The sequence below is a fragment of the Salmo salar genome, chromosome ssa15, assembly GCF_905237065.1.
Source record: "Salmo salar chromosome ssa15, Ssal_v3.1, whole genome shotgun sequence".
Taxonomy (NCBI): Eukaryota; Metazoa; Chordata; class Actinopteri; order Salmoniformes; family Salmonidae; genus Salmo; species Salmo salar.
In genome coordinates, this window is record NC_059456.1 from 51,987,856 (window position 1) to 52,006,218 (window position 18,363).

The 18,363-nt window shown below is 41.7% G+C and overlaps 1 protein-coding gene across 2 annotated transcripts in view; it reads right to left on the reverse strand.

Annotated features, from left to right (window-relative positions):
* Positions 1–18,363, reverse strand: part of snap25a (synaptosome associated protein 25a) — a 43,448-nt gene that overhangs the window by 12,353 nt on the left and 12,732 nt on the right. The window contains exons 2-5 of one of the 2 annotated variants that reach the window (XM_014144863.2): positions 8,876–9,020; positions 6,753–6,794; positions 5,120–5,168; positions 2,436–2,553 (exon numbers count right to left, since the gene is read on the reverse strand). In XM_014144863.2, the coding sequence (XP_014000338.1) occupies positions 2,436–2,553; positions 5,120–5,168; positions 6,753–6,794; positions 8,876–8,947 (281 nt within the window). In that variant the 5' untranslated portion in view covers positions 8,948–9,020. Of the gene's footprint in view, positions 1–2,106; positions 2,225–2,435; positions 2,554–5,119; positions 5,169–6,752; positions 6,795–8,875; positions 9,021–18,363 lie in introns of both variants that reach the window. The other variant, XM_014144861.2, reaches the window with a different exon arrangement.

Consider the following 18,363-nt stretch of genomic DNA (forward strand, 5'->3'; position numbering starts at 1 on the left):
TTGGTGTGTTCAGGGGCCATAGAAAGTCTGTCCTGTTTGTCTAGCATTAATAGTTAGGGACAGCAAGTGTTTGGACATTTGTGGGCAGTATTCAGCTTGGCTATTATGCTGTTGAGGGGAACTCCAATATACTCTACATGCTGTATAAGCTAACACTGCATTGTTAAGGGGTTGAATATCTCCATACACTGTTCTCACACCTTTGTTGATTGTTGGCTGTGACAGATAGGCCTGTGGAGAGCTCCTGAGTCGAGTCTGCGGATTCCACAAAATATTCTGGGAAATGTCTAGAGGCCTGTCCGGAGAATTACCAGAGTGAGACCCAGGAGGACCTGAGGCTCCTGTCAGTCACCACTGTCTGTGTGTGCATGTGTGTGTGTGTGTGTGCGTGCAGAACGTGTGTGTGACATCAAGTCTTGTGTGTATGTGTGCACATACATTACCAGTCAAAAGTTTTGACACACCTACTCATTCAAGGGTTTTTCTACATTGTAGAATAATAGTGAAGACATCAAAACTATGAAATAACACATATGGAATCATCTAGTAACCAAAAAAGTGTTATACAAATCAAAATAGATTTTAGATTCTTCAAAGTAGCCATACTTTGCCTTGATGACAGCTTTGCACACTCTTGGCATTCTCTCAACCAGCTTCATGAGGTATGCTGAGCACTTGTTGGCTGCTTTTCATCCACTCTGCGGTCCAACTCATCCCAAACCATCTGAATTGGGTTGAGGTAGGGTGATCGTGGAGGCCAGGTCATTTGATGCAGCACCCCAACACTCTCCTTCTTTGTCAGCCTGGAGGTGTGTTGGGTTATTGTCCTGTTGAAAACAAATTATAGTCCCACTAAGTGCAAACCAGATGGGATGGCGTATCGCTGCAGAATGCTGTGTTAGCCATGCTGGTTAATTGTGCCTTAAATTCGAAATAAATCACAGATAGTGTCACCAGCAAAGCACCCCCACACCATCACACCTCCTCCTCCATGCTTCACGTTGGGAACCACACGTGCGGATATAATCCATTCACCTACTCTACATCTCACAAAGACGTAGTCTGCGTCTCACTCTTCGTCTCACAAAAATCTCATATTTGGACTCATCAGACCAAAGGACAGATTTCCACCAGTCTAATGTCCATTGCTCGTGTTTCTTGGCCCAAACGAGTCTCTTATTCTTATTGGTGTCCTTTAGTAGTGGTTTCTTTGCAGGAATTCGACCACGAAGGCCTGATTCACGCAGTCTCCTCTGAACAGATGATGTTGAGATACGTCTGTTACTTGAACTCTGCAAAGCATCTATTTGGGCTGCAATTTGAGGTGCAGTTAATTGCCGATTTCTGAGGCTGGTAACTCTAATGAACGTATCCTCTGCAGCAAAGGTAACTCTGGGTCTTCCTTTCCTGTGGCGGTCTTCATTAGAGCCAGTTTCATCATAGCGCTTCATGGTTTTTGCGACTGCACATTAAGAAACCTTCAAAGTTCATTCATTCGGATTGAATGACCTTCATGTGTTAGAGTAATGATGGACTGTTGTTTCTCTTTGCTTATTTGAGCTGCTCTTGCCAAAATATGGAATTGGTCTTTTACCAAATAGGGATATCTTCAGCTGATTGGCTCAAATGCATTAAGAAGTAAAGAAATTCCACAAATTAACTTTTAACAAGGCACACCTGTTAATTGAAATGCATTCCAGGTACCTCATGAAGCTGGATGAGAGAATGCCAAGAGTGTGCATAGCTGACATCTTGGCAAATGGTGGCTACTTTGAAGAATCTCAAATATAAAATAAGTGTAACACTTTGTTGGTTACTACACAATTCCATATGTGTTATTTCATTGTTTTGATGTCTTCACTATTATTCTACAATGTCAAAAATAGTAGCCATAAAGAAAATCCTGGAATGAGTAGGTGTGTCCAAACTTTTGACTGGTACTGTATGTGTATGTGTGAGTGTGTGTCAAGATGTCTTACGAGAGGATCAGAGGATTGAGGGGAGGAGTCAGTCTGGTTAGAGCTTGAGCAGACGCACTACTGGCCACTATAATGTCACTTCTACCTTGGTTAATGGCAGGCAGGCAGGCAGGCAAGCATCACCTACTTGTTACATGGGCAGGAGCAAATACCACAGAATTTTCCTAGATCGTTCAAATTCTTTTCTGCATCCTTCATGTCCTTATTGATTTGGTCCATTCCCTCTTCGATGCGCTCCAGTTGCTCTGATTAAACACAAGTAATTTATCCCCCACAGAACGAAGCACGTGAGAAGAAAAAGGAAAGGAAAGGAAAGGAAAGGAAAGAAAGGAAGGAAGGAGGAGAGAAGACAAAGAAGAGAAGACAACAGATTCAGACACTCACTGTGACGAAAGGGGAACAAAATGGACGCCACCACAAGTGAAGAACCTTTGGGCTCGTTGGGTCAGTACCTACTTGTTACAGGGACATATGATAAGACCACAGCATTTCCCTAAATCTTTTAAACTTTTCTCGGCCTCCTTCATGTCTTGGTTGATATGGTTCATGCCATCTTCAACACGATCGAGTTGTTCTGGTTAGGACAAAGGGATGACAGTAGTGGAATGAATTTTATTGACTATTTGACAGAAAGATATGAGTCATGAGCAGCACTGAGCTGTGTACAATATGATATAATCTATATGAGTTTCTGTTGAGTGCATGCATCTTCACGCCAGAGAGTACTGGGTACTGAATATAGTTAAGACTGAGACTGTCAGTTTCAATATATTCTTTTGAATTTCATTTTACAGAAGCCTTTTAGTGTTGAAAAGTACGCAAAACAAAATATTTGTGGTTTATTAGGGATTTTTTTATTTTTATCTAAAGATATCATCATCAATGGTTTTCCATGGCTGTAGCATCACGGAAACCTGGGGCAAATCTGAAATCCTAGCGATCCTATACTACAGTATCATTCCCCTAGGAGATGAGCCGTTCATGGGCAGTGTGGACATTGGGTCAAGGCATGAACATGGTAGGTGGATGGATCTTATTAGTGTGATGTCGTGCAGGGTTGGGGTCAATTCAGTTATCAATACAGGCAATTCATCAGAAAGTTTATCATGAATTAAAATGGAACATCTTTTATATGAGGATTTTTCAACTTATAAATTGCATTTCAATTAATTCCCTGCAGTGAATGAATTGAAAGCAAAATGTGTGGGAGGGGATTAAGGATACCGGGTAGGTAGGTGGGTGGATGGACAACTCTGATGTTGTGGTTTAGGAGGTTGCGTATGAATTACGTGCAGCATGTGTTATAGTAGGGTGAGGTTGGAAAGTAGAGTAGAGTAGGTCAGGAATGCAGTCAAGGCTAAGCCAATTGATAATGTCCACCTTTGTAAAAATCCCCGGCATGCTTTTATACACACGTACTGTAGAAACAACTAAGTCATGTGACCTTTACTTGAACAGCGGCAACTAAGAGGAACGTCAAATGGAAATAAGGTGATGCTGAACGGGTATTTTTTTCGCTCAGTATCAACATAATCCATTTCTTTGCTAGTAGAACATTTGTTCACAAACCCTATATTTTTCGTCCCTTTTTCATTTATTTAATTCTGTGACTGATTCAAGCCGTGTGTACTGCACCAGTCCAGGCTTCTCCACTACGGCACCGTCAATAAGCAGAAGTCAGAGAGCAGCTAAACAGGCTTACAGCCACCTCAGCGACCAGCCAGGAGTCTAAATTGGCTTCGTGGAGGTAGCGCTGGACGGATGGACTGCAGAAGGAAGGGACGAGTGGATAGAGGGATGATAGAGGGATGATGATAGAGGAATGAGCAGATGACTTTGAGAGTGTAATTAAGATCCTCGGTCAGGAGGATTTCCCCAAAAGGAACTGATTACTGCAGTCTCATCAGCCAATCAGAAGACTGGATTGAGGCTAATGCCTTCCGGCAAGACAATTATGTCCTCTAATCAATCCCTCCAAGCACAACAAACCAGTAGTAATGCCAGGGTTTAGGCCCTGTCATTATTTTCTCTAAATAACATTTGTTATTGGTCATTATCAGGTGTAAATCATGTCTACCGTAAATTCCGGCCTATAAGCCGCAACTTTTTTCCCAGGCTTTGAACCTCGCGGCTTAAACGCGGCTAATATATAGATTTTTCCCGCTTTCAATTTTATTTTCTCCAAAAAAACACATTCTGTGACATGCTCAGTTTTTTGGCGGCATGAAGGTTTCATTAGACCAATGAAATTGCCGAACGGGTTAAGGTTAAACAACTTTTTTGTTTACTGTTTAGATTAAATCGAGCGCTCTCAAACTTCCAATCATTCTGATTACGGTAGTCATTTTGTCACCCTCATCATGACAAAGACACGGAGAAATGCATATGATGCAGCTTTCAAGTTGAAGGCGATTGATCTGGCTGTTGGAAAAGGAAATAGAGCAGCTGCACGGGAGCTTGGTCTTAATGAGTCGATGATAAGACATTGGAAACAGCAGCGTGAGGAATTGATTCAGTGCAAAAAGACAACTAAAGCTTACTGCTAATTTTTTATTTTTTGTTACAAGCCGTGTTTCGTTAAAGCCTATTTATTTTTGTTACAAGCCGTGTTTCGTTATAGCCTATTTATTTTTGTTACAAGCCGTGTTTCGTTAAAGCCTGTGTAAAGTTCATTTGTTTCAATGTACCGGTAGGCACCTGCGGCTTATAGACATGTGCGGCTTATTTATGTTCAAAATAATACTTTTTTTTTAATTCAGTGGGTGCGGCTTATATTCAGGTGCGCTTAATAGTCCGGAAATTACGGTATATTATTTTTTTGGGGGGGGGGGGATTGGCCACTTAATGGACACGAGCAAGTGCACAGGAAACAATTAAATCATCAAGAATATCTCTGTTTGTTTACATGGGTTTCTAAAATATAGCTATTTAAGTGTTTTTGTACCTTCATCCATATATCTGTCTATTTCAATGTACAAAGCACTTAAAAATAACTCAAGTTGAAATATAAAGCAGAATCTGTCATTCTAGCTAACCACTTCAAAGCATGCACTGTTAAGTTATTCATAGCAAAACATCAGATGCAAGGCGGGACATAAAGTCCCATTGGTTTTCCCTTCCAGAAGACATCCAACACTTACCTCCTTGCTCGTCCAACATAACCAAAGTCCTGATACCAGCATCTTTACTCTACACCCCGAATAACCGTGGAGAAGAAGGAAGGGATGAAAGGAAGAAGGAAGGGATGAAGGTGAGGAAGGAAGGGATGAAAGGAAGGAGAGAAAGAGAGAGGTAGGATCAGTAAGGGAGTATACAGAAGCCATATAGATTGGAGATTAGAGGGCAAGGCAACATGATAGAAAAACAGGATGGCACCATCAGAAAAAAAACACCTCCCGCTTTAGACAAAGTTAGATCAAGGTCTTGTGATTTGCTCAACAAAAAAATCTCACAATAGGGGTAACATTGCCCAAATCGTAACAGCCTGAGAACATTAGCATATTCGTATAGGAATACGAGAGCATCAATGTTTGGGGCGAGCAATAAGCAGCCACTGCAGTGTATAAATATTTGTTACATTTTTTGGTAATTTAGTAGACACTCCTATCCAGAGCAATTAGGGGATTTGAACCAGCAACCTTTTGGTTATTGGGCCAACAATCTTAACCGCTATGCTACCTGCCACCCTATAATTTATACTGTAAATTACCATTCCGGTTCCCAGAGAAATCCCAAAGTAGTAAAAAATGACTCCCAGGGGGTTCTAATCAAACACGATCCCCATACTGCACTGAACTGAACCCTACAGCTCTGCTCAACACTACCACCTTATGCAAACCATATAGGTGGAGATAGATACACCTTGATTCCATCATTATGTATTTGGAAATGCAGTTTTGTTTGCATGAAAAATAAAATGTTCTCACTTATTTGTTATGATGATAGAAAGAGAGCGAGACAACAACTCAAATCAAATAGAATCTGTGCTCCAACCCAGTGTGGTGATACACTCTTATCGCTGAACAATTATCACACATAATCATCTGTTTAATCATAGCAGTCTGACTAATGTGTCCCTCTATTCCTCTCACTCTCATCCTTTATAGCTCCCTCTCTCCACTATCCTTATTTTTCTCCTCTTAAGTCTTCCCTTTCGCCAGACATCCCCTCCCTCTATCTTCACCGACGCTCGTCTGTTTGTCATGTCCGAGGTGCTGGTATCTTTCTCCCCCTCTCTTCCTCCAGTATTGACGGGGAGGTGCTGTGCTGTTCGGTGAGAGATGCGAACTGATGATCAACATGACTGTGAGATATGCAACACAAGGCTGTCCAATCAGAGACATCATGGCCCTTCCCCAACAGCTGTCAATATTTATATTCTCTCTCTCTCTCTCTCTCTCTCTCTCTCTCTCTCTCTCTCTCTCTCTCTCTCTCTCTCTCTCTCTCTCTCTCTCTCTCTCTCTCTCTCTCTCTCTCTCTCTCTCTCTCTCTCTCTCTCTAGTGTTCATTTTAACACCGTCTTAGTGGGACTCATACATACACTGTGAAAGTTATACATTTAACACTCTCTGAGTAAAATGTGCACCAGTGAATATGCTGTGCCAGGCAGATCTGTACATGTGAGAACACACAGTGCATGTCTTACCCATGTCAATACCATGCACTGTTCTGAGGCAGATAGTGTACAGTACACTAAGAGCTGTGACACAGCTTGCATTGTATTCTGGCTTGGCGTTGTGAACACTGTAAGTATGAATGGTGTCTTTCTCTTACCTCTTCCACCAGCTGTAGCATACGACGAGTGCTCTCGAGCGACTGTGGACAGAAAGGAGAAGAAAGTTAGAATTGGAAAGCATGAGAAGACATGACAGATATGAGTGAAGACAGAGATATAGGTTCACAAAGCTCCATTCAGTCTAGACATCACTCCCTATGTTTGTGAAATGGAATTTCCTGGAATTGGGACGTAGACACTGTAATCGATAACCAATACAATCAATATGATACTACAATCGACATGATAATCATTTGGAAAGCTAATCATTTATCTGTAATTTCATACATATTCCATTGATAAGAAAATGTAAATATAATGTGTATCAGTAGGTTGAATGGCGAACATAGAACTCTGATGTAACTACCCGCAAAAGGGAGTCAGTCAGTTATAATATATGTTTTCTTTAGAGGCCCAGAAACCATCACAACTATACTGTGGAAACTATACATTTCAAGATTTCATTCAAATAAGATTTTTTTTAAAACAGTGCTTCTAATTTTTTGTATCATTCAAAGCGATATAAACCCTGTTTTTAAATAACTGCATAAAGTTTGCTTTGATGGTTTGGATCAATTTCCCAGACCCTTCTCAACCTCTACAATTGATGGCCAGCTATTCCTATACGAATAGTGAGCTAGCGAACGATAGCGACATGTTCCAATTTTCTCTCTAAATAGAGTACATTAAGTGTGTGGCTGTGAGGCTCAGGCTGTACTGAGGCTGTGGGGTTTCTGTGTGAGTTGTGATATCTCATCCCTCTTGCAGCTCACTGCACTGCTGAGCCCCTGGGAGAATGAGAGGGGGGGAGACACAGCCCGGGCACACATTAGCCTCTCATCTCCTCCTACAACCACCCATTCTTGTCATGATGTGTGTTTTGTCCTATATTTGTATTATTTTTTTTTTTAATCCCTGTCCCCGCAGGAGGCCTTTTGCCTTTTGTTAGGGTGCCATTGTAAATAAGAATTCGTTCTTAACTGACTTGCCTAGTTAAATAAAGGAGAAATAAATATTTCAAAATACCAACTTTTCAAATACTCAAGGTAATTGTAATTTATATAGAGTTTCAACTAAAAGGCAACAATTTAAAAAAAATATTAAATACAGGTCTCAGAAAACCAAATAATATTTTTAAGTATTTTGAATACTTCTCAGAAAACCAAATATTTGAAGGTATTTGAATATATGCAAGTTATAAAATAATATATATATACTTATTTGATGGATGCCAAATATTTTATGAAAAACCAAAAACTACAACAGTTAGTTGAATTAGTCTAAATATATGATCATAAGCACATGGTTTGGAGGGCTCTTCAATATGAATAATAATATAGCCTATAGCCTAGAATTAATTACATGAGGGACATGGAATCAATTCAACATTAGAGTAGACCACTTTTGCAGCTTCAAAATAATTAACAAATCATAGTTACAACTATAATTATCCTAGGTCTGGCACACACATAAACTAACACTTATCCACACACACACACACACACACACACACACACACACACACACACACACACACACACACACACACACACACACACACACACACACACACACACACACACACACACACACACCACTATTATGTAAGAACGGAACCAGGTGGACCCTCCCTTCACCTGACACACAGACCCTGGCATTGCACAGTCGGAGCGCCATCAGCATGTTACAGTACCCTCCCTGTGCATCTGCCCTGCTAGTCCTCTACAGGAGCTGGCTGCTGCTGACAGGAGTAAGTCATCTAGTGGGCTAGATTGTGATACAATGTGTGATACTGTAAAATGTATTAGATAAAAAAAACCAAGAAGGATTTGACTGGATCTGTTTTAGTTGATTTTATGTCAAGAGGAGAGTGAGGAATTCAGATTTCCTCAATTATACAGCTAAAACATACAGATGTTTTCATTCTATAGCTAAAACATACAGATGTTTTTATTCTATAGCTAAAACATACAGATGTTTTAATTCTAAGCTCTTTTCAGATGGTTTTGAAGTGTAGTTGCATATGCCTAAATTTGAATGATTTTCTGTGTAGGCTTGAGTTGTCTAAAAATCTGTTGGAAATGTGGTATACAGTAGCATGGGTTGGGGCTGTGCTGCTCACCTCATCTCCAAGCTGGTCGGCGCGTTGCTGCATATCCGACAGCTCATTGCGCATGTCCAAGTCTTCAGCCATGGCTACTGGCTATGCGTGGTGGAGCTGGTCTCCAACGGGGAAGAGTAGGTTCTAATGGGAGGCCGGGGATAGGCTAGACGAGGAAGGGAGATACAAAACAACAGCCATTAGCATGCTAAGCTAAATAATATCCTTTAGCACAATAAGCTTAGCAACAGTCTTTAGTACTGTAAGCTAAACAATAGTCTTTAGCCCGCTAAGCTAACCTACATAATGTAGCATGCTAAGCTAAGCAACTACCTTTAGTATGCTAAGCTAAGCCAAACAAGTATGTTCCCAAAATAAGGCTACGTTTCAACGTCCATACTAGAATACCACAGAATATATGTCAAAAACACTGAGTGTACAAAACATAAGTAACACCTTCCTAATATTGAGTTCCACCCCCTTTTGCCCTCAGAACAGCCTCAATTCATTGGGGTATGGACTCTACAAGGTGTCGAAACTGTTCCACAGGTATGCTGGCCCATGTTGACTCCAATGCTCCCCACAGTTGTGTCAAGTTGTCTGGATGTCCATTCTTGATACACATGGGAAATGGTTGAGCGTTAAAAAAACAGCAGCGTTCCAGTTCTTGACACACTCAACCCAGTGCACCTGGCACCTACTACCATACTCTGTTCAAAGGCACTTAAATATTTTGTCTTGCCCATTCACCATCTGAATGGTACACATACACAGTCCATGTCTCAATTGTCTCAAGGCTTAAAAATCCTTCTTTAACCTGTCTCTTCCCCTTCATCTACACTGATTGAAGTGGATTTAATAAGGGATCATAGCTTTCACCTGGATTCACCTGGTCAGTCTATGTCATGGAAAAACCTAATGTTTTGTTCATTCAGTTTTGTGCTTCAGTACACTGCTAGTGTGGATAAATCAGTATTTTTGGGAAGGGTGCTACATCATGGATTTTTATGAGATGTTTTTTTGCCCAATGTCACAGTAATTTACTGTGAATCTACCCAGTTTTTTTCCCCCCAAAACAAATATTTTTGTTTGATCTCATAAGCCTTATTTCCTTGGATCTCAAGTGAATGAACGGCAGTCTCTTTCCAGCTGCAGTTAGAACCCAGTATAGAGGATGAGTGACTACAACAGCGTTTGTTCCACTCAATGAAAGGGAAGAGGAGCCATTGATGTTTGTAGAAGCATGGCAGTCTTAGAGAGTGGTGTCGATGGAATAGTGTGGATTAGCTAGCTAGCACACCAGACGTAAAAGTTCTGCTGCAAGCCTGTGCCGTGTTCTCCTGTAGACAAGTGTCATGAGAGTTTCAATCATACACCAGACAGGGGTTTGATCCTTCCTCAGCAGCGCCGACCCACATTCACTAAGGGAATGATGACATTAATTGATTAACTTGCTGTAGCTCAGTTGGTAGAGAATGGCTCCTGCAATGCCAGAATAGTGGGTTTGATATCCGGGACCACCCATAGGTTAAAAATGTATGCAGACATGACTGTTAGTCACTTTGGCTAAAAGTCTGCAAAATGGCATATACTATCATAATAATACAAAAGAAGGGCAATCATAATGGTATGTACGCAGCATACTGCTGGCTTGCCTCTGTGGGATGCATGGTGGTCCCTGGATGGGAGACTAAGTGCTGCTGGACTCATCAGACCAAAGGACAGATTTCCACCTGTCTAATGTCCATTGCTCGTGTTTCTTGGCCCAAGCAAGTCTCTTCTTATTATTGGTGTCCTTTAGTAGTAGTTTCTTTGCAGCAATTTGACCATGAAGGCTTGATTCACACAGTCTCCTCTCTACAGGCTGCACATTTTTTTCACCTTTATTTAACCAGGTAGGCTAGTCCAGCAGCATCTGTCCCATCACTGTCACACACAAGTTTTACATTTCATGAATTGTAGAAAAGTTATCCTGCAACAGGATGATTAAGATCCTACACCTGTACCCTTCACATGTTCCATTGATTACTATAATATATCATCTCTACAAGGGCAACCTAACAACATTAAAATATTCAATGTTAAAGTTATGTGTATTACTGTGCAATATTGTGTGTCAGAGAGTGTATCATTGTTTGTGACTAAGGAGTGAGAAGGACATCTACAGATGTAGGATCTTAATTTGAGACAGTTTGCTACAGCAGGAAAATAATTCTACAGCAACAGGAAATGTGAATTATTATGTTGATTATGATTAATTTACATTTTGTAGGAGTTGATACATTTTCCGTTAGGGAAATTCAAGTCTTTCATTTTGAAGTGTAAATGACAATCTTTCAAAGCCTTTTTAAAACTCAAATCCACTGCTGTACAGGACTACTTTCTTATGTCATTCTCACTGGCACCTACAGTTAAAAAAAAGTATTGATAAGGGTCAGAATGCGTTGGACTATCATATAGTTGCCATACACACTCTTACGGAATTTCCATGTAGGCGAGGATATTAGAACTTTTATCAAAGCCAACTGGATGACAACTTTACTTTTTCCTACATAACATACAGTGCCAGTCAAAAGTTTGGACATACCGACTCATTCAAGGGTTTTTCTTTACTTTTACTATTTTCTACTTTGTAGAATAATAGTGAAGACATCAAAACTATGAAATAACACATATAGTCAAGTCTCTGGCACCCCAATGGTGGAACAAGCTCCCTCACGACGCCAGGACAGCGGAGTCAATCACCACCTTCCGGAGACACCTGAAACCCCACCTCTTTAAGGAATACCTAGGATAGGATTAAGTAATCCTTCTAACCCCCCCCCTTAAAATATTTAGATGCACTATTGTAAAGTGGTTGTTCCACTGGATATCATAAGGTGAATGCACCATTTTGTAAGTCGCTCTGGATAAGAGCGTCTGCTAAATGACTTAAATGTAAATGTAATGTAAATGTAAGTAGTAACCAAAAAAGTGTTAAACAAATTGTTAAACAGATTCTTCAAAGTAGCCACCCTTTGCCTTGATGACAGCTTTGCACACTCTTGGCATTCTCTCAACCAGCTTCATGAGGTAGTTACCTGGAATGCATTTCAATTAACAGTTGTGCCTTGTTGAAAGTTAATTTGTGGAATTTCTTTCCTTCTTAATGCATTTGAGCCAATCAGTTCTGTTGTGACAAGGTAGGGTTGGTATGCAAGATATCTCTATTTGGTAAAAGACCAAGTCCATATTATGTCAAGAACAGTTCAAATAAGCAAAGAGAAACAACAGTCCATCATTACTTTAAGACATTTTCTTCAAGTGCAGTCGAAAAAAACATCAAGCGCAATGATGAAACTGTCTCTCATGAGGACTGCCACAGAAAAGGAAGACCCAGAGTTACCTCTGCAGTGGATAAGTTCATTAGAGTTAAGTGCACCTCAGATTGCAGCTGTACATAGTCCATCTATAAATTGCCCACCCAATCTACCTACCTCATCCCCATACTGTTTTTATTTGATTTACTTTTCTGCTCTTTTGCACACCAGTATCTCTACTTGCACATCATCATATGCTCATTTATCACTCGTGTTAATCTGCTAAATTGTAATTATTTGCTCCTATGGCCTATTTATTGCCTACTTCCTCATGCCTTTTGCACACACTGTATATAGACTTTCTTTTTTTTCTACTGTGTCATTGACTTGTTTATTGTGAAGCATGGAGGAGGAGGTGTGGGGGTGCTTTGCTAGTGACACTGTCAGTGATTTATTTAGAATTCAAAGCACACTTAAACAGCATGGCTACCATTGCATTCTGCAGCGATAGGCCATCCCATCTGGTTTGCGCTTAGTGGAACTATAATTTATTTCTCAATAGGACAATGACCCAACACACCTCCAGGCTGTGTAAATGCTATTTGACCAAGAAGGAGAGTGATGGAGTGCTGCATCAAATGACCCAGCCTCCACAATCACCCAACTTCAACCCAATTGAGATGGTTTGGGATGAGTTGGACTGCAGAGTGAAGGAAAAGCAGCCAACAACTGCTCAGCATATGTGGGAACTCTTTCAAGACTGTTGGAAAAGCATTCCTCATGAAGCTGGTTGAGAGACTGCCAAGAGTGTGCAAAGCTGTCATCAAGGCAAAGGGTGGCTACTTTGAAGAATATCCAATATCAAATATATTTTGATTGTTTAACACTTTTTTGGTTACTATATGATTCTGTGTGTTATTTCATAGTTTGGATGTCTTCACTGTTATTCTACAATGTAGAAAATAGTAAAAATAAAGAAAAACCCTTGAATGAATAGGTGTGTCCAAACTTTTGGCAGGCACTGTATATAAAACTTTGATGGGGGTGGGGGCCAAAAAAATCTGAACTCATCATGAGGGGCCGCAGTTGCTTGCGGTTCTGCGTACCCACATGTGCATTCCCGCCCACCACATTGCGAGCAAAACATGTTAGCAGCCCCCCTCTTGAAAGCAGGTTTCCTATCCCTGGTCTTGCGGATACAACAATAGTATTTTCATCTTGCTGTGATGTGATCTTTAGCTCTCAACAGGAAGAAATACAAAATAATTTAATAGAATTTAAACAAGACTCATTTATCTTGGTCACAGATGGACGAAATCACTTTGGGCTTTAAGTTGAAGGTGTGATGAAGTTGTAATGAGTCAATATTTTCATATTTAAATAATATTTGTTTGTGTCCTCAAAAGTGAGAACACCTAAGCAATTTATTTAAAAAGTGACCGGAAAGGTAAGTTCTAGACCTTTCTAAAGCTATGCAACATTACCAGTTATTGTTTATGGCCATCTCATGGAAAGGAATTACGCTTTGGTATGTCTATTTTGGCGAAAATCTAAACTTTGTTCTATCATAAATAGATGGAAGTCTAATCTAAGCAGGAATCAACTGGGACATTTTAGATAACACAAGTATGTTTCTACAAAATCAAAATCTGCACTACAAAATCAACACAATCAATGTGTGAGGGGGAATGGTCCACACATCTCCGCTGACAAATAAACAGGTTGGTTTATGTTACTCTCAGATCCAGCGGAGAGAGAATATGTTTCTGTCATGTTAACCAGATCAGACACATTTATTGAGTGGCCTTGCTAATTTACTGTGATTTACTCTCTTCTGCTGCACTCTGACAGCTGCTAGACATGTGCCTCATCCTCTACCTCCCTTCCCTTTCCAAATTCATCCTCTATCTTCTCTTCAAACCCATACTATACCACCTCATTACCTCCCTCCCCTCTCCAAACCTCCTCCTCCACCTCCCTCCCCTCTCCAAACCCATCAACTACCTCACTCTTTCTCACCAAATCCAAAATAAATCAAATAAAATGTTATTAGTCACATGCGCCGAATACAACAGGTGTAGACCTTATGCTTACTTACAAGCCCCTAACCACCAATGCAGTTTAAAAAATATGAATAAGTATAAGAAATAAAAGGAACAAGTAATTAAAGAGCAGCAGTAAAATAACAATAGCGAGACCATATACAGGGGGTACTGGTACAGAGTCAATGTGTGGGGCACCGGTTAGTCGAGGTAATTGAGGTAATATGTACATGTAGGTAGAGTTATTAAAGTGACTATACATAGATAATAACAGAGAGTAGCAGCAGCGTAAAAGAGAGGGTGAGGGGGGAATGCAAATAGCCATTTGATTAGATGTTCAGGAGTCTTATGGCTTGGGGGTAGAAGCTGTTTAGAAGCCTCTTGGACCTAGACTTGGCACTCCGGTACCACTTGCTGTGTGGTAGCAGAGAGAACACTATGACTAGGGAGGCTGAAGTATTTGACAATTTTTAGGGCCTTCCTCTGACACCGCCTGGTATAGAGGTCCTGGATGGCAGTAAGCTTGGCCCCAGTGATGTACAGGGCCGTACGCACTACCCTCTGTAGTGCCTTGCGGTTGGAGGCCAAGCAGTTGCCATAGCAGGCAGTGATGCAACCAGTCAGGATGTGCTCGATGGTGCAGCTGTAGAACCTTTTGAGGATCTGAGGACCCATGCCAAATCTTTTCAATCTCCTGAGGAGGAATAGGTTTTGTTGTGCCCTCTTCACGACTGTCTTGGTGTGCTTGGACAATGTTCATTTGTTGATGATGTGGACACCAAGGAACTTGAATCTCTCAAACTGCTACACTACAGCCCTGTCGATGAGAATGGGGGCGTGCTCGGTCCTCCTTTTCCTGTAGTCCACAATAATCTCCTTTGTCTTGATCACGTTGAGGGAGTGGTTGTTGTCCTGGCACCACACGGCCAGGCCTCTGACCTCCTCCCTATAGGCTGTCTCGGTGTTGTCGGTGATCAGACCTACCACTGTTATGTCATCGGCAAAATACTGTTGATTGTTTCATTTGGGATTGGTAGGCAAGTCCAACTACCTGCAGAGGAAATGTAACAACAACAACAAATACACCTTGACAATGTCTGTTGAGATGCTTTCGACTTTCATCCTCTCATTCATTACTAACACATGTCCAATTCTCCATGCAAGCCACTGCTAGGTCTATCTTACTATTTGTCCTGATACCAGTTAACACACTCTCTCCCACAAACACACATGCAGACGCAGACGCACACACACACACACACACACACACACACACACACACACACACACACACACACACACACACACACACACACACACACACACACACACACACACACACACACACACACACACACACACACCTTGAGTGAGCTTTGCTGGCTATCATAATTTAATCATTTTCTTTATGGCAGCAGAAAATATGTTGTTGAACATTTTATATGACAGCTATTACATTTCCCAAGGTAATTTGTACGCCTCTAGCTGAGTAGAGACTTTTGAGGAATTATTACGATTTTCAAAAGCAGATCATCAGTTAATGCCTACATTAACTTGAACGTTTCCACATTTCTAAACTTAATTGCCAAAGATACTGCTAATGGCGCCAGAGGGGATGGCTGCGGTTTTATGGGCTCTTAACCAACCGTGCTATTTTGTTAGTTTTTTTCGCATTGTTTGTAAGTTATTTTGTACACAATGTTGCTGCTAACGTCTCTTATGACCGAAAATAATTTCTGGATATCAGAACAGAGATTACTCACCTTGAACATGACAAATCATATTTTTTTTTATGAGCCGGACGAGAGGGATTTACTCCAGACACCCGACAAGGCTCTCATCCCCGTCATTTGCAGGAGAATAAGACAGAGATATCGCGGATGGAGATCGAGGTGTCTTGTAAGGATCCGACGACGAGTGGCTAATCTGCCTTTGCCATCGGTACTATTGGCCAACGTACAGTCGCTGGATAATAAAGTGGACAAACTACAAGCACGTATATCTTACCAACGGGACATTAAAAACTGTAATATCTTATCTTTCACTGAGTCGTGGCTGAACGACGACTAGAATAACATACAGCTGGTGGGTTATACACTGTATCGGCAGGATAGAACAGCAGCCTCTGGAAAGACAAGGGGTGGCGGTCTATGTATATTTGTAAACAACAGCTGGTGCACGATATCTAAGGAAGTCTCAAGGTTTTGCTCACCTTAGGTAGAGTATCTCATGATTAAGCTGTAGACCCCACTATCTACCAAGAGAGTTTTCATCTATATTCTTCGTAGCTGTCTATTTACCACCACAAACCGATGCTGGCACTAAGGCCACACTCAATGAGCTGTATACGGCCAGAAGCAAACAGGAAAAAGCTCATCCAGAGGTGGCACTCCTCGTGGCCGGGGACTTTAATGCAGGGAAACAAATCCATTTTACCTCATTTCTACCAGCATGTTAAATGTGCAACCAGAGGGGAAAAAAATCTAGACCACCTTTACTCCACACACAGAGACGCGTACAAAGCTCTACCTCGCGCTACCTCTACCTGGCAAATCTGACCATAATTCTATCCTCCTGATTCTTGCTTACAAGCAAAAACTAAAGCAGGAAGAACCAGTGACTTGGTCAATAAAAAACTGAGCAGATGAAGCAGATGCTAAGCTACAGGACTGTTTTGCTAGCACAGACTGGAATACTTTATGTTCCGGGATTCTTCCGATGGCATTGAGGAGTTCACCAAATCAGTCACTGGCTTCATCAATAAGTGCATTGATGATGTCGTCCCCGCAGTGACTGTACGTACATACCATCAAATAGGCAAAGCGTCAATACAGGCCTAAGATCGAATTGTACTACTCTGGCTCCGACACTCGTTGGATGTGTCAGGGCTGGCAAACTATTACAGACTACAAAGGGAAGCACAGCTGCAAGCTTCCCAGTGACACAAGTCTACCAGACAAGCTAAATTATTTATATGCTCGCACCTGTACTGACCTTGCCTTCTGGATGGTAGCGGTGTGAACAGGCAGTGGCTTGGGTGGTTGTTGTCCTTGATGATCTCTTTGGCCTTCCTGTGACATCGGGTGCTATAGGTGTCATGGAGGGCAGGTAGTTTGCCCCCGGTGATGCACTGTGCAGACCACACAACACTCTGGAGAGCCTTGCGGTTGAGGGCGGTGCAGTTGCCGTACCAGGATGCTCTCGACTGTGCATCTGTAAAAGTTAGTCAGGGTTTTGGGTGACAAGCCAAATTTCTTCAGCCTCCTGAGGTTGAAGAGGCACTGTCCTGGCCGTGTGGTGCCAGGACAACAACCTCTCCCTCAACGTGATCAAGACAAAGGAGATGATTGTGGACTACAGGAAAAGGAGGACCGAGCACGCCCCCATTCTCATCGACGGGATTGTAGTGGAGCAGGTTGAGAGTTTCAAGTTCCTTGGTGTCCACATCACCAACAAACTAACATGGTCTAAGCACACCAAGACAGTCGTGAAAAGGGCACGACAAAACCTATTCCCAATCAGAAAACTGAAAATACTTGGCATGGGTCCTCAGATCCTCAAAAGGTTCTACAGCTGCACCATCGAGAGCATCCTGACTGGTTGCATCACTGCCTGGTATAGCAACTGCTCGGCCTCTGACCACAAGGCACTACAAAGGTTAGTGAGTACGGCCCTGTACCATCACTGGGGCCAAGCTTCCTGCCATCCAGGACCTCTATACCAGGCAGTGTCAGAGGAAGGCCCTAAAAATTGTCCAAGGCTCCAGCCTCCCTAGTCATAGACTGTTCTCTTTGCTACCACACGGCAAGCGCCAAGTCTAGGTCCAAGAGGCTTCTAAACAGCTTCTACCCCCAAGCCATAAGATTCCTGAACATCTAATCAAATGGCTACCCAGACTATTTGCATTGCCTCCCCCCCACCCTCTATTTTACGCTGCTGCTACTCTGTTATTATCTATGCATAGTCACTTTATTAACTCTACCTACATGTACATATTACCTCAATTACCTCGACTAACCTGTGCCCCCGCCCATCGACTCTGTACCGGTACCCCACGTATATGGTCTCGCTATTGTTATTTTACTGCTGCTCTTTAATTATTTGTTACTTTATTTCTTCTTTTTCTAAAAACTGCATTGTTGGTTCAGGGCTTGTAAATAACCCTTTC